General features: G+C 34.3%; 1 protein-coding gene across 1 annotated transcript in view; it reads right to left on the bottom strand.

Annotated features, from left to right (window-relative positions):
* TOPAZ1 (testis and ovary specific TOPAZ 1) overlaps positions 1-15,813 on the bottom strand; it is a gene marked incomplete at both ends in the record, with an annotated part of 43,438 nt that overhangs the window by 15,935 nt on the left and 11,690 nt on the right. The window contains 9 exons of the mRNA XM_081071961.1: positions 392-484; positions 697-848; positions 4,596-4,659; positions 6,178-6,303; positions 7,046-7,131; positions 8,805-8,944; positions 11,077-11,141; positions 12,402-12,526; positions 15,291-15,352. Of these exons, the coding sequence (XP_080928087.1) occupies positions 392-484; positions 697-848; positions 4,596-4,659; positions 6,178-6,303; positions 7,046-7,131; positions 8,805-8,944; positions 11,077-11,141; positions 12,402-12,526; positions 15,291-15,352 (913 nt within the window). The remainder of the gene's footprint in view (positions 1-391; positions 485-696; positions 849-4,595; positions 4,660-6,177; positions 6,304-7,045; positions 7,132-8,804; positions 8,945-11,076; positions 11,142-12,401; positions 12,527-15,290; positions 15,353-15,813) is intronic.

Here is a 15,813-nt window from a genome sequence, read left to right as displayed (position 1 = left end):
TTTCTTTGTTTTGGTTTTCTATTTATATATTGATTTATATATTTATTTTTATTATAGATGAACTTAAATCTTTTGTAAGAGAAGAATTTTCTTTAATCATTCTTAAGATGTAGATATGAGGATAGTTCACAAATCAGAAAGAAGTCTCCTGGAGTGCTTGAAACTATTCATTTAAGGGGAAGGCCTGTCAGTCACAGGACCCTATTTCAAGAGAAAAAGAACATTTCTGAAAATAGAATTCTTTGGCATCAAGAATGTGAATAAAAGGCAGATGAAGAGAATAAGTGGAAATTATTATTTTCTTGAAAATCATTATCTCTTTCTAAATCGTTATTTTCTTTTCATTGGTTATTCGCTATTAGAGAGTAAAAGAGATAAAATAAAACCATACCTTGCAAAAGATATCAATTAAGGTAGGTACAGCATTCCTTAATTTCATAGTTGCCACATGCTCAAATATTTCTAGTAATATTTTCAGAGCAGGCTGGAAAAAACAAAAAAATTACACTCACTTTCATGTCTTGTCTTCTTTCAGTACACCTTAAGTTTCTCAAATTTGTTTATGCTGAAAAACACAAGTTTTCTCTAGGAAGTAGTCAACAAACATGGAAACTTAACTGCTAAATTATACAAACAGGAAATCTAACAGAGAAATTAACTTAAAATATTAAAAATATGTATTTTCAGGATACTTACCAGCATTTTAACCACTATGCTGAGTTTCACTACCTGAAATACTTCTTTCAACAAACAATGTTTGAGTAAAGAATTTAGAAGGTCATTTAGCACTTGTAAATCAAAGTGTATACCTGGAGAAAATCTTCTGTAGTACTCCATAAACATGCTTACTGAAAGTGAAAAAACATATACATTTACTAGTTTTAAGATATTCATTTTTTCTAAATTAGACAATTTTTCTATATTTAAAGATAGAGTCATATAAATTCATTTTCTTGAAAGGTACATTTCCGGTATCAGAAATAGTTGATGAAAATAATTTAAAGCAAAAGTTAGTGGCAGTAACATTTGAAGTCAACCAGGCATGTAAGGCACTAGATTGGGAGCTAACTCATGTGCTCTCCATCAAAAATCGGTCTAAATTGCCTCATATATCATGGCCTCAACATGAATTCCCAGGGAGCCACACTCCCAGGGATACTTTAGACAGTGGCCTGGTTATGTATGAGCAACTGCATATTTTGGGGATGGATACAGACAATTTTGACACATACCCCTACTTGTTGTTTTAACCCCACCAATGTGTTGACCCTGGGGATAATTTTTTATTCCAGTTTGTGATTATGAACATTTTACTAAAAATTACAATGCTGATTAATTTGCTTCAAGAGAGTAGTTTTTAAATGTCAATTCAACTCCTTAATCATTTTTCTATACAACACTTAAAACCATTTCCAATTTTTTTCCTTATTAATTTTACCACAATTATTTCAATTGGGATCATTCATTGATTATTTTTCCCCCATTCTAAAATTTCCCGGGTCAAAATCTATACACCTTAGCTGAAAATGCTTTAGTAAAAATTACTTTAGGTTTTATTTTTGTGTTATTTCTTCCCAAAATACTTATTACTGTCTGGATTACTTGGTGTTGCTTGGAAAAGTCAGTATCTACTGATAAAATTCAATAGTATGACAGAAAAATTAATGTTGAAGTTATAACAAATATTAACAACTTTAATAATACAGTATAACAATAGTAAGCTTTATTCTAGTTTCTTTATATACTACAATCTTTCTTGGGCACATACAGATAAATTCTTCCTGCTCTTCACTTGGTAGTATCTATACAAGAAGCAGATCAAGATATTGTTTAATGGGTATGGAATTTCTGTTTGGGATAGTGACAAAGTTCTGGAAACAGATAATGGTGATGATCACACAATATTGCAAATGTATTTAATGCCACTGAATTGTATACTTAAAACTGGTTAAAATGGTAAATTTTACGTTATGTATATTTTAACACACACATGTCAAAGAAAGACTATGGAAATGTTCCAGACTAAAGGAAGGTAAAAAGAGATGCCAACTACATATAATACCAGATCCTGAACTGGAGGGAAAAATGATATTTAAAGAAAGCTATTGGGATAATTGACAAAATTTAAATACGAATATAGATTAGACAAACGTGTAATACTCATGTTAGATTTACTGATGTTGATAAATGTACCATGGATATATAAGAGGGTATCTCATTTTTAGGAAAAATACGCTGAACTATTTAGGGGTACAAGGCCAAGATGTATGTAATTTACCTTTGAATGGTTCAGGGTAAAAGAGTGTGTGTGTGTGTGTGTGTGTGTGTGCGCGCGCGCGTGCACACCATACCCACGTGCACACACATGTACATGGAGATAGAGAGAAGGGGATAGAGAGAATGAGTGCAAATGATAAAGTTAGGATATATGGGTATTCTTTGTATTATTTTTACTTTTGCAACTTTTATAATTTTGAAATGATTTCTCAATAAAAAGTTAAATATTTGAAAAAGCTCTGGAAAGAGAATTTTTTGTGTGTAAATTTAAATATAAAAGATGAAAGAGGACCTATAGAGAAATAAGGGGATGGGAAGTCCCACCCACTCAGTACTTCTCCTTGCACACCAACGTGGTCCCGGAGGTCTCTCCGTAGAGTCTGAGCAGTTAGAGCTACACCTTATACAAGTGGTACTCAGGAGTTTCGTTTCCTAAATTGATATCCACTTATACTAACAGCATTCATTAAACAAGTCTTCCTTTCCCAAACCTCATGTCTTCTAAACACAAAGGTCTTCATACATAATACTGGGTCTATGCTGAGCTATCTATTTTGTTCCATTGATCTAAGTTTCTATTTTCACACCAAACATAATTTCCATAGATTCTTGTCAACTTCCTACATTATTCTTCATTACAGGTCTTTATTTTTGTTTTCTGTGTTTGCTGTTTTAAAACTAAATTCAGATATATTTGTCCTGTTACCATATTGGATGCTTACACAATCAGAATTACATTTTTGAAAGTTCTGTATTTTTTTCCATGTCATCCTCTTTTCCTCCACATCTCACGTTATGGAATTATTTCTGGAAGACAACATTTATCCACATCTAACCATATGTAGCTTCTCCTCCTTGGCTACCAGAACCCCTCAGGTGACAGATGTAGCCCCTATAAGGGCTCCTATTACTTCTACCTAGCTGTTTCTTCCTTGTTATAATTAGATGAAGTCCAGACTATCAGTTCCCTAGATGCTTCCTCTAATTCTTGGGGAGGTGATATCACCAGCAAAATAATAAACTTGTCAATGATTTCATTTTCAGCCAAATGAGATTTCAAGCAGATGTACACAATGCTAAAGTGTTCTATTGCCATCATACTATGTGGCTTTGGTGGCTTTGTCAGGGAGACAAATATATACATATAAAGCCTGGTCCTTTCTCTTGGGGCTCACGATGTAGTCGGGGGACCTGGGGGCAGAGAATGGGATGAGGCTGTGGAGTCAGATAAGGGCCTAATAGAGGAGGTGATCCTAGTTTCTACGACTAAGCCTTGAATGATGAATGGGTCTTTGCTATGCAAAAGGGGGATGTAAGAAAGTCATGCCAGGTAGAGAGGACAGTGGCAGCAGTGGCACTTATATCCATAACACAGAATGGCCTGCTTAAGGAACTGCACAGAATTCAGTGGGGATGGTGCACTGGCTACCAGGGGTAAGTGTACAAAGAGAAGAATAAAGAAGTAGGGAAGACCCAGTTTCTGAAAGGTCCCTTCAGAAAGATTTTAAGCCAAATTAACTATATCCTATTTTCTGTCTTACACTTGTAAATAAAATTTCTAGGTCATGAAACGTATTCGTATGTAAAGGAATTATAGTGTTAAATTAATTAAAATTTTATTAACCAATGACACACTTTTTAAAAATGACACACTTTTTAAAAAATCCTTTCTAAGACCAACAGAGCTACTCTAAGGCATTTGGTTTTCATATTTAAAAGTGTGGAATTAGGGGTCTGGCCCGGTGGCTCAGGTGGTTAGAGCTCCATGCTCCTAACTCCGAAGGCTGCCTGTTCGATTCCCACATGGGCCAGTGGGCTCTCACCCACAAGGTTGCCAGTTCAATTCCTCGAGTCCTGCAAGGGACGGTGGGCAGTTCCCCCTGCAACTAAAATTGAACATGGCACCTTGAACTGAGCTGCCGCTGAGCTCCCGTATGGCTCAGTTGGTTGGAGCGTGTCCTCTCAACCACAAGATTGCTGGTTCGACTCCCATAAGGGATTGTGGGCTGCGCCCCCTGCAACTAGCAATGGCAACTGGACCTGGAGCTGAGCGCCTCCACAACTAAGAGTGAAAGGACAACAACTGGAAGCTGAACGGCACCCTCCACAACTAAGATTGAAAGGACAACAAATTGACTTGGAAAAAAAGTCCTGGAAAGTACACACTGTTCCCCAATAAAGTCCTGTTCCCCTTTCCCAATAAAATTTTAACAAAAAAAAAAGTATGGAATTACTTTCAAACTATAAGACACAATAGCACAATGTTTGAAACACTGACATTAATGAGAATTTATAGTAATCATTCCATTGTCTCATACCTGCACGTTGTAGTAAACATACATCATTGATACTTATGTATTTCTTAAACACATCCATGCAAACCTGCAAAAGTCACAAAAAATGTAAAATTATGTAAAATTACCTTTTTATATTTCATAAAAACGACACAAATTTCAATTCTATCTTTATACTTATTCCATTTTTTAAAAATGAACTTAAAGCAAAGGAATAAAGAAGCTGACATTAGGTTAACCTGCAGATTTGAAATGCACACTGAATTCATTACAAAAACCTTATATAGAGAAGGTCTGTCAAAAAAATAGTAAAGGAAACAAGAGTCAAAATTAGCAAGTAATTGGGGAAGGGGAGAAAAATCCTTGAACACTATAATAAAAAGCCTTACTTAGGTCATTAAAAAAACAACCATTTACTGACTGAAGAATAAACTCAAAGATTAGAACAGAGAGTTCTAATAGTCCCACTAATGGTCCCACTAGAAATAGTCCCACTTATTTACAATCAGCTGATTTATGACATGGTGACACTGCAGTGCAGTGAGGAAAAGATGGTCTTTTTAGTAAATGGTGTTGGGTAATCTGGAGATCCACATAGGAAAAAAAATGTATCTTGAACTTATATCATAAACAAAAATCAATTCTAGATGGCTACGAGTTTTAAATGCAAAAAATATAAAACTGTTAAAGGAAGAAATAAGTGAACATCTTCATGATTTTGGCAAAAAGTTAACACTGTAAAAGAAAAAAATTCACAAAATTGGACTATATAAAATTTAAGAAATTCTGTTTTTCAAAAGGCACCTTTAAGGGAGTGAAAAGGCAACTTGTAAAGTAGTAAAAGGTGTTTGCAATATGTACATCCAACGAAGAACTTGTATCCAGAATGTGTAAAGCAGTCTCAAGATAGATAAGAAAAAGACAATCCCCCGGAATATAGACAAAATATTTAGCTATTTCCAAACAGGGGATATCCAAATGTCCAATAAAGGTTTTGAAAGATGCTCAGCTTCATGAAACACCAGGGAAGGCATCACTCCTTCCCCAACCAAAAGGCTGATCATACCAAGAGCTGGGGAGGATGTGAAACAACTAGAACTCTCAGACATTGATGGTGAGAGTATAATTGGTAAATCACGATGGAAATGTTTGGCAGTATACACTGATGTTGAACTTCTGCAGACCCCGTGGCCCAACAATTTCGGTTTTTAGTATAACCCATCATGTGTACGTATGTTCACCAAAGGCATGCAGAACACTGATGGCATCACTGTTATAATTACCATACTTAGAAACTATACACATGCCCATCAAAAGTATATTTATCAACAAATATATTTTGATCTACTCACACAATGGAATATTCAATATGACAGAGCAATGAGAAAGAAACATTTACAATTAAGTAAAAAAATATAGATGACTTTCAAAAATATTGAATGAAAGAGGCCAGAAACAAAAGTATACAGATTGTATGATTTCATTTATATAAAGCCCCAAATCACGCAAAGCTCATCTATTAGGAGTCAATGAAAATCTAAATTACAACATATGACTGAGATGATTATTAAAATAATCTCTACTTCAAAGACTTTCCATATTTTACCTTTTCATCCCCTTGCTCAGGCACATGAGCAAACTTGCACTGTGGTCGCTCACAGCCACGTAACGTATTAAAATGAAATTTGCAATATCTATGGGGTATCATCAACCCTAGGGGCTTCTGGAACACCTAGAAAATTAGACAAATTCCCTTTTTTTGTTAAGTATAAAACACTTATTGTAATCAAGTGATAAAGCATTTGAAGCAACTAGAAATATATACCCCAAACAGTATCAAGATAAATTGCTTGCTGACTTGATTAAAAATAATAAAGCTTCAAACAGTTTATATTTTTAAAAATAATGAAAAAAAATCATTTAAAGTGAGTTGTCTGAATTTTTGCAATTTCCTTTAGTGCAAAATATACCATCAAAGTTGTTATTGTTTTACTTTCTATCTTTTTTAAAGCTTATACATTCCCTCTTCCTTCTCATGTACCTGCCCCTTTTGCTTTCATAAAAAGTTAATTCTATTATAATATGTATCATATTTAAAATGCACTTATTAGAATCAAAATTTTCCTTAGGTATTTTTTTTTGATTAACAGAAATAGGCAACTGACAGAATCAAAACCTTTTACAACAGAATTTTCCTATAAACTGCTGTATATCACTAGCTGTTTCTTTTATCACAGGAAATATTCATTCTGTATTTTCTGTTATGAATATCCAACCCCCCCTCTGCTTTCAATCTCTTACATTATTTGTAAATATCCTCTGAATTATTCATTTTATGCCTATTACCACCAACCTGAATCCAAAATCCGTATGATGTCTAGAACTGCTTAAAAAAACGACTCAAGGAACTACAACCAGAAAGGCCCAAAGTATGTGCTTTATAAGATTAATATATTTTAAAATGGGGGACTTACCCCTATATTTTTTTCCCTTTTAAAATTTTCACAAGTTTCAGGATTCTGCAACTTTGGGAGAGAATGTTTTCCTAGAAATCTGAAATCTAGAAATGATTAAGAATGACATTACACACCAATAGGTTACAAGTTATGCCCTTCATAACAATGAAACAGATGACCACTACTATATTTTCAAGTTTCACTTGGGACTTTTCATGCTCAATTCACAGGCTGTGCTGCCATGGGGGTGTTCCTGTGAAATATAGAATGATTTACCTCTTAGGTGCTCCTTAAGTGTTTCTAGACCTACATTTAAAATTTTAAATTCATCATAAGCTGAATATACTTTATTAAAAGTCGTATACAGCAGCATTGAATATCACATTCAATTCACTGTTTCTAAGTTAAACAGACAAATACCATACCTTTCTAAGGGAAGAAAACTACTGTGAAACCTGGGTGCTACGGACTGAACTGTGTCCCCCATCAAATTCATATGTTCAAGCCTTCACCCCCAATGTGACTTTATTTGGAGATAGGGGTTTTAATGGAAGCATTAAAGTCAAATGGGATCATAAGTGTAAGGCCCTGATTTGATAGAATTAGTATCCTTATAAGGAGAGACACCAGTGAGCTTGCTCTCTCTCTCCACACACATGCACCAAGGAAAGGCCATATGAGGACTTAGCAAGAAGGCAGGGATCTGTAAGCCTAGAAGAGAGGCAGAAACTGAACCCTACTATAACCTTAATCTTGGACTTGTAACCTCCAGAACAATGAGAAATAAATTTCTATTGTTTAAGCCACCTAGTCTGTCGTATTTTGTTATGGCAGCCTGAGTTGATGAATACAACTGGCATCATGTCCCTTAATGTTGGCCTTTTAAAATGGGGATTAGGACATTTAAACATTTTTTCCTAAAGATAAAATAATAATTTTTTTTTATTGACCAGATTCTGGTCAAGATGGCGTAGTAGGTTAACATTGTGCTTACATCTTCCCATGACCACATAAAAATTACAACTAAATTATAGAATAATCAACCTGAAGAACCATTTGAAAACTAGCTGAACAGAAATTATATAACTAAGGATATACAGAAGAAGCCATGTTGAGACAGGTAGGAAGGGTGGAGATGCAAAATGGGCTGGTCCCACACCCACATGTGGCAGTTGAGCATTGGGAGGGATATCTCAGCTGCAGAGGTCCCACCAAAGAGTGAGGGGTCCCAGTTCCATACCAGGCTTCCTAGCCTGGAGCACCAGTGCTGTGAAGAGGAGCCCCCATAACATCTCGCTGTGAAAAATCAGCTAGGATTCCATCCATCTGGGGGAGATGGAAGGATGCTGGAAACCCAGGCATTCTCTTAAATGGCCTCTGCACAGACTTACTCACAGGTACTCACCCTAAACTCTGATGAAGGGACAGCAGCTTGAAAGGTGCCAGAGACATACAGGGAGAAACTAAATTGTGTGGCTTGAGGGTGAAGGCTGGAGGGACAGCTGCCATTGTCCCTAAGTTAAGCCCTCCTCCCATGGCGTATAGGTGGGTGGCAAATGTGAATCTGCAGTAACCTGGTGACACCACTCACCCACCCTCATGTCTCCCTGAGATCCTGCCCCACGCAACTAAGTAAAGGTACACAAACCTTTGAATTTAACCATATTCTATGCTTGTTTCAATTTTTTAAAACCTTTTCTTTGATTTTGGTGGAAAAACTTTCCTATATAATTTCTATCTTATCAAAAGCCAACAGAACTTAGTAAGAACATGGTACCATTTGTCCACGGCTTCAGTAATGTGTCTTCTTGATACGTATTTAGATTCAAAGGTGGCACTGATAAGCACAGAGGTTTGGGGCCCAGCACTGTTAATTGATATTCACGAACCATATTCTCTGCACTTTTAGAATCTTTGCTGTGTGAGCAGAAAAAGCAAAATCAGAATTTAAATTTATTCCAAAAACATTAAAGTAATGAGAATCAAATTAAGCGGAAACACAACCTAATGCTACGTATATGCTGTATCTCGTGCTGTATGCTATTATGATACTATGATTGGTCAGTATTTTCAACAGGTTGTTTCTGCCTTCTTAACTAGAAAGCCAAAGCTTGTTAAATGACTGTGGTAGGGATAAGAGTGAGGCGGTCGTGTTAAAACTAGAGCAAAGTATTTTTGATCATGCCAGACCAAACGTCCGAGGAGGAACTGGGCTAGCGTTCTAATCCAGAAAAGACCATTCAATTGTTCTATTGTAAATGCAAAAAACTGAATGAATTATAAATTAATCTTCAAGACAAGTACATATAACTTATACACGTACTTGAGAGCTTCCTTTGGAAAGAAGCTATAAAAATTGTATCGTTCTCAGTTGTTGATTTAAACAGCTTTAACTATATTCTAATATATGAGAGCCTATATAACCAATTTTAGTAAAGCTTAATCTGGAGGTCACTTATCTAGAAAAATAACTTAAGCAAGGGGGAAGGTAGGAAGTATCTCAGAATTGACAGATAAAAATGAATTTACTTTTTAGGAGAAAGACCACTCAGATATACTATAATATTTTACCTTAAAAACAATTCTAATAAGCTTTTCCAGCTGGGGTTCCCCAGGATAGAGAATAAAAATAGTCAAAAGAGGGGCTCACGCTTCTAACAACTGAAACTTAGTAGCACTGATGGAGTTTAAAAACTATACACAAAATAAAAATACTTACTTCTCTTCCCAACTTGGGACATCATTGATATGTGCAATCAACATAACCCCCACTTCAAATAAAAGTGGTCACATAAAACAATGAAATGGGAATTAATGGAATTTTATAGATGGAAGAGATTCTCTAGCAAAATTCTTTTGGTTTTGATTGGATGACTGACGCCCAGGGTAATGTAGTGACCTGCCCAATGTCATATTCCTGGTCATTATGGCAGAGACAAGTTGATGATAAAACTCAGCAGGCTGCAATGACAGTATTTAGTTTGTAAGCAAATGCTTTTAACAGAAAAGAAAGTTAATCCTGTCACTTTTAAGATCTCCAAATGGTCAGGAATCATACTGGGCTCCTGTGCCAATCTAATTCTTACCTAGGCTTTTCCTTAATACAATGGTTCCCAAATGTGTATCCAGATCAGCTGGTGGCCTTGTTGAAACACAAATCCATGGGCCCCACCTCCAGAGTTTATTTCTTAGGCTGGGGGGTGGGACCTAATAATTTGCATTTCTGACAAGTTCCCACATGGTGCTGCTGCTCCAAGGATCACACTTTTAGAAAAGGACTTGAACACATTTGTCACCTGATCTGAGTGTGCTTTGCCACAACAGCAAAATGGCTCAGATGATCTCCAAGGTGTCTTCCAACTCTACATTTGGTATTTGTACATGTTCTGGGAAGCGTACTGTAACTTTCAGTACTAATCACTGCAGTCACATAAAATACCTGCCAACTGCAGCGTTCATCTGACGTCAGTCACTCTTACCTTCATAAAAGTCACGTACACATTCTTTTTTCTTTTATCATTATTCCTTATTCCTTCCTCAAAAAATATTTTTGATGGTTGTTGATAAGTCCCATCTGCAAGCATTATTTTTTATTTTATTTTATTTTTCATTAAATTTATTGAGGTGACACTGGTTAATAAAATTATATAGGTTTCAAGTGTAAAATGAAAGAACTATCTGACTCCATCAGAAAGAGCAATATAAGGATAATGGGTATACCAGAAGGAGAAGAGAGGGAGAAGGGAACAGAGAGCTTATCCAAACAAATAGCTGACGAGAACACCCCAAACCTATGGAAAAAACTGGATCCTCAAATCCAAGAAGCAACCAAAAAGAATATGTTAATGACTCAAAAACTTTAGTGATAGCTTTTAGGTAACTTACAATATTCCTGACATCTAGGTATACCTGACACATTAATTAATACCCATGGATGGCTTATGGCATAGTACTCAAGCACATACAGCAGAGAATGAAAAGCACACTCATGATACAAATTACATGAATAACTGTTTTAAAGTTACATAATTAAAAATTATGTTACAGACCTTTTGCAAACTTCATGAATATTTTCGTTTTCTTCGTTAACAGTCACTTTGTCTGAAAATTTACACTGTGAAGATATAGTTAAAAAGTACAGGTGACTATATTTGTATATGAGGCTATGAGGCTTACCAGATTTATTAGAATGTAATAAATGTTAATTAAACCACTGGTTTGTGGTCAACCCGGAACACAATTCTACTTTGCATGATTTTTTTTTTTTTTACATCCCTCACACCGTGAACCCCCCTCCCCCCATCCACCAGCATGATTTAAAATACTGAATAAATATGGACTTAAAAATTTCCACTGTTGCTTAAGAGAAAACTAATATAAATCAATATATTTGCTCAGCTTTTGATATCACCTTTAATTATACAAGCCAACATTTCAAATCATTATGAACAATTAAAGTTATACTTGTTTTCATTAAGAAAAAAAGCTTTAATTTTTATTTTTAGGTGGTATTTATGAACATATATTTCTTTTTTATTAGAAATATTTATGGTTATTTAAAACATTGCTATACTTAAAACATTGCACAATTAGTGTTTTGGGAACTGTGATTTCCTAATTACTATAAGAAAGTTATACATGCTCAAATATTAAACTTTTGAAAAAACAGGCACAAGAAACCACCCCCAAATCACCCATCACTTGAGCAGTCAGAGATAACCACTTCATATCTTATTATCATGATACTACTTTTTGCAACTTCCTGTGCATCTATAATTATTTCAAAATAAAAAGTTAAAAATATAAAGGACACTAGCATTTTAACTATCTGGAGCTCAAAACTACAATCATTAAGCAACTACTACCATGGTAAACCTAAAAATTGTTGCATATGAATTTTGAGTAGAACTAATACATAGAAGAAAAAAACGAGGTCTCTGGAAAAGATAGAATAATATATATTATGTTTTTATACATATATATGTATATATGAGTACTACATATATACATACATCATATGTATTCACATATACATATACTTGTATACATACATAGACATAATATATACATAAATATAAAATCAATAAGGAAGCATTTCTAAAAATTCACAGAAAACCATATACTCATAAAACAGAAGAGTGCTAGGTTAGTCACGTGTCCCACAAGTCAACTTATTTACTCTCTAAAGTTCCTAAAACCCTATAACTGTGCTTATGCAAAACATCAAGCAATATATTCCATGGCCTGAAGAATGTGACTTTTTTACTCAATAAAAAGGAGTTACACTTGTCATCTGACAACACTGCTAAGATGAATTTCTGTATTACTATTCTTTAGACCAAAAAATAAGAAAATGAAAAAGATTCCCTAGTACCTTTTCATCCAAGTCTGAACTTCTTATGTGTTCACTGAGGTCTCCCAGTTTTTCATTTTGAGAGGTCTCATTAGCAACTTCTAAGGAAATGTTAGCACCTTTAAAATCATGTTTTATCTCATTTGCTGCAAAGAAATAATATTCAACTGTAGAAACTACAAATAACAAAATAATCAAGTCATTCAAACATTATTCTAAAAACGAGTTAGAGGAAAATGTGACAAACATGAAGTACAGTTTTCAGCAAATTATACGATTATTCCTTCTTGTCAAATAACTCCAATCCATTGTATATAAAAAGAACTTGCAGTAAGACAAATAGAGACATCAAGATAAATTTAAGAATGTTTCTTGATCAAGTCCAGTTCTTTTCTTTTTAAAAAAAATTTCCAATTACAGTTATTGTTATTACAATATTATTGACTATATTCCCTATGCTGTATTCATTTCCAATTACAGTTGACATACAATACTGTATTAGTTTCAGGTGTACAACATAGTGATTATTTTCTATAATGTACAAATAGATCACCCCATTAGTCTAATATGCATCTGACAACATAGTTATTAAAATATTATTGACTATATTCCCTACGCTATATTTTATATCCCCATGGCTGTTTTTATAACTGACAATTTGTACATATTAATCTCTTCCCTCTTTTTACCCATTCCCCCAAACCCTCTCATCTGCCAACCATCAAACTGTTTTCTGTATCTATGAGTTTGTTTTGTTTATTATGTTTTTTAGATGCCACATAAGTGAAATAATATGGTATTTATCTTCCTCTGTCTGTTATTTTACTTAGCATAATACCCTCTAGGTATATCCATGTTGTCCAAAATGGCGAAATTTCATTCTTTTTTATGGCCAAGTAATATTCCATTGTATGTATGTACCACATCTTTTTAATCCAATTGTCTACTGATGGGCACTAAGGTTGCTTTCATATCTTGGCTACTTCAAATAATGCTGCAATGAACATTGGGGTGCACATGTCTTTTCAAATTAGTGTTTTCGATTACTTCGGATAAATACCCGCAAGCGGGAATGCTAGGTCATAAGGCAGTTCTATCTTTAATTTTTTGAGGACCCCATACTGTTTTCCATATTGGCTGCACCAATTTATAATCCTACCAACAGAGCTCAAGAGTTTTCTTTTCTTCACATCCTCACAAACACGTGTTGTTTGTTGATTTATTGATGATAGCTATTCTGACAGGTGCGAGGTTTTAATCTGCATTTCTCTGATGATCAGTGATGTTGAGCATCTTTTCTTGTCTATTGGCCATCTATACATCCTCTTAGGAGAAATGTCTATTCAGGTCCTCTGCCCATTTTTTAATTGGATTGTTTGTTTTTTTGGTGTTAACTTGTATGAGTTCATTATATATTTTGCACGTAACTCCTCATCAGACGTATCAGTAGTAAATATCTTCTCCCATTTAGTAGGTTGTCTTTTCATTTGTTGATAGTTTTCTTCACTGTGCAAAACCTTTTTAGTTTGGTGTAGTCCCATTTGTTCATTTTTTCTTTCATATTCCTTGCCCAAGGAGACATATCCAAAAAATATTACTAAGGGTAATGTCAAAGAGTTTGCTGCCTATGTTTTATTCTAGGAGTTTTATGGTTTACATTTAAATCTTTTAATCCATTTTGAGTTTACTCTTATATATGGTAAGAAAGTGATGCAATTTCATTCTTTTGTGTCTGTCCAGTTTTGCCAACACCATTAATTGAAGAGACAGTCTTTACCCCATTGTATGTTTTTGCCTCCTCTGTCATGGATTAATTGACCATATAGATGTGGGTTTATTTCTAGGCTTTCTATTCTGTTCCACTGATCTATGTGTCTTTTTTTATCCAGTACTATGCTGTTTTGATTACTATGGCCTTGTAGTACAGTCTGATACCTCCAATTTTGTTCTTCTTTCTCAAGATTGCTTTGGCTGTTCAGGGTCTTCTGTGGTTCCATATAAATTTTAGGATTATTTGTTCTAATTCTGTGAAAAATGCTATTGGTATTTTGATAGGAATTGCACTGATTCTACAGATTGTTAAAATGTCCATACTACCTACCCAAAGCAATGTTAATTATTCCTGCCCATGAGCATATTACATGCTTTCATTTGTATCATCTTCAATTTCTTACACTTTTCCATGTATAGGTCTTTTACCTTTTTGGTTAAATTTATTCCTTGGTATTTTATTTTTTGATGCAATTGTACATGGGATTATTTTCTGAATTTCTCTTTCTGATAGTTTGTTATTGGTGTATAAAAACGCAACTGATTTCTGAATATTAAATTTGTATCCTGCTACTTTACTGAATTGATTTATCAGTTCTAGTAGTTTTTTTGGTGGAATCTTTAGGGTTCTCTATGTATAGTATTATGTCACCTGCAACAATGACAGTTTTACTTCTTCCTTTCCAATTTGGATGCATGTCTAGCTATTTTCAATATATTTTTAAAACTTTAAAGTCAAAGTAAAATTAACTTTCGTATTAAGTTATTTCCTGTAATGATCCAGGTATTGAAATCTATGAAAAGCTGTTAATTATAAAAATGTTTTAAAAAGGACTCATATTTAAAATGTGATAAAGCTTAAATATATATTTCAACTTCAAAATAAAAATACAAAATTGCTAAAGTCAATTATTTATCTTTTGTAGATAAAGCCTAACAAAATTACTTATTTAATGATCAAGTAAAAACCTGATCTTCCCACCAATTAAAACTGAGAAGAACTGACAAACTATAAAACATACGGTTAACAGACTCTAAAATGAAAAGCTTCCTATTTTAATGAATTCGTTTTCACGACACCTAAATGGAGATATAAAAAGATACTATTATATTGCATATTCTGAAAATGTCACATTTTACCTGCTGGCAAGGAAGTCCCGATCTCTGACTTCATCAATCCAAGATCCAGTACGGGAAGTTCTCTATTATAAGGCAAACACAGCTTAAACATTATAACATATTCTCTGCATATCTACTTCTCTAAACATTACGTAACACCAGCTTTAGCAGCTGGTGAACATCAGCTCAGGTCCTCCAAGGACATAGTAGTATACAAGGACTCAGAACCCAGTACACCCCAGTAGATTCCTCATTTGGTTCTTTAATCCCCTATACCTCAATTGTTAGGGAGTGCTGTCATTCAAACTTTGTTACCTAGAGAGAATCTGATGACATATACCAAGCATTTAAAAATTTTTAAAAGTGTTATACCAATACAAGATAATGTTTAAATTCTACTGTCAAGCATGTGTATGTTTGTCTTACTGCCAATGTAAAAGGAGAACAGTTTGAGGGCAGTTGGAGTCTTTTTTTATAGTCTCTGAAGATAACACAGGGTCCAAAGTTTAAGCTATGGAGATCTGAGTTAGACCAACCTGGGTTT

The sequence above is a fragment of the Rhinolophus hipposideros genome (assembly GCF_964194185.1).
Source record: "Rhinolophus hipposideros genome assembly, chromosome: 14".
Classification (NCBI taxonomy): domain Eukaryota; kingdom Metazoa; phylum Chordata; class Mammalia; order Chiroptera; family Rhinolophidae; genus Rhinolophus; species Rhinolophus hipposideros.
This window is presented reverse-complemented; position numbering and strand designations above follow the sequence as displayed.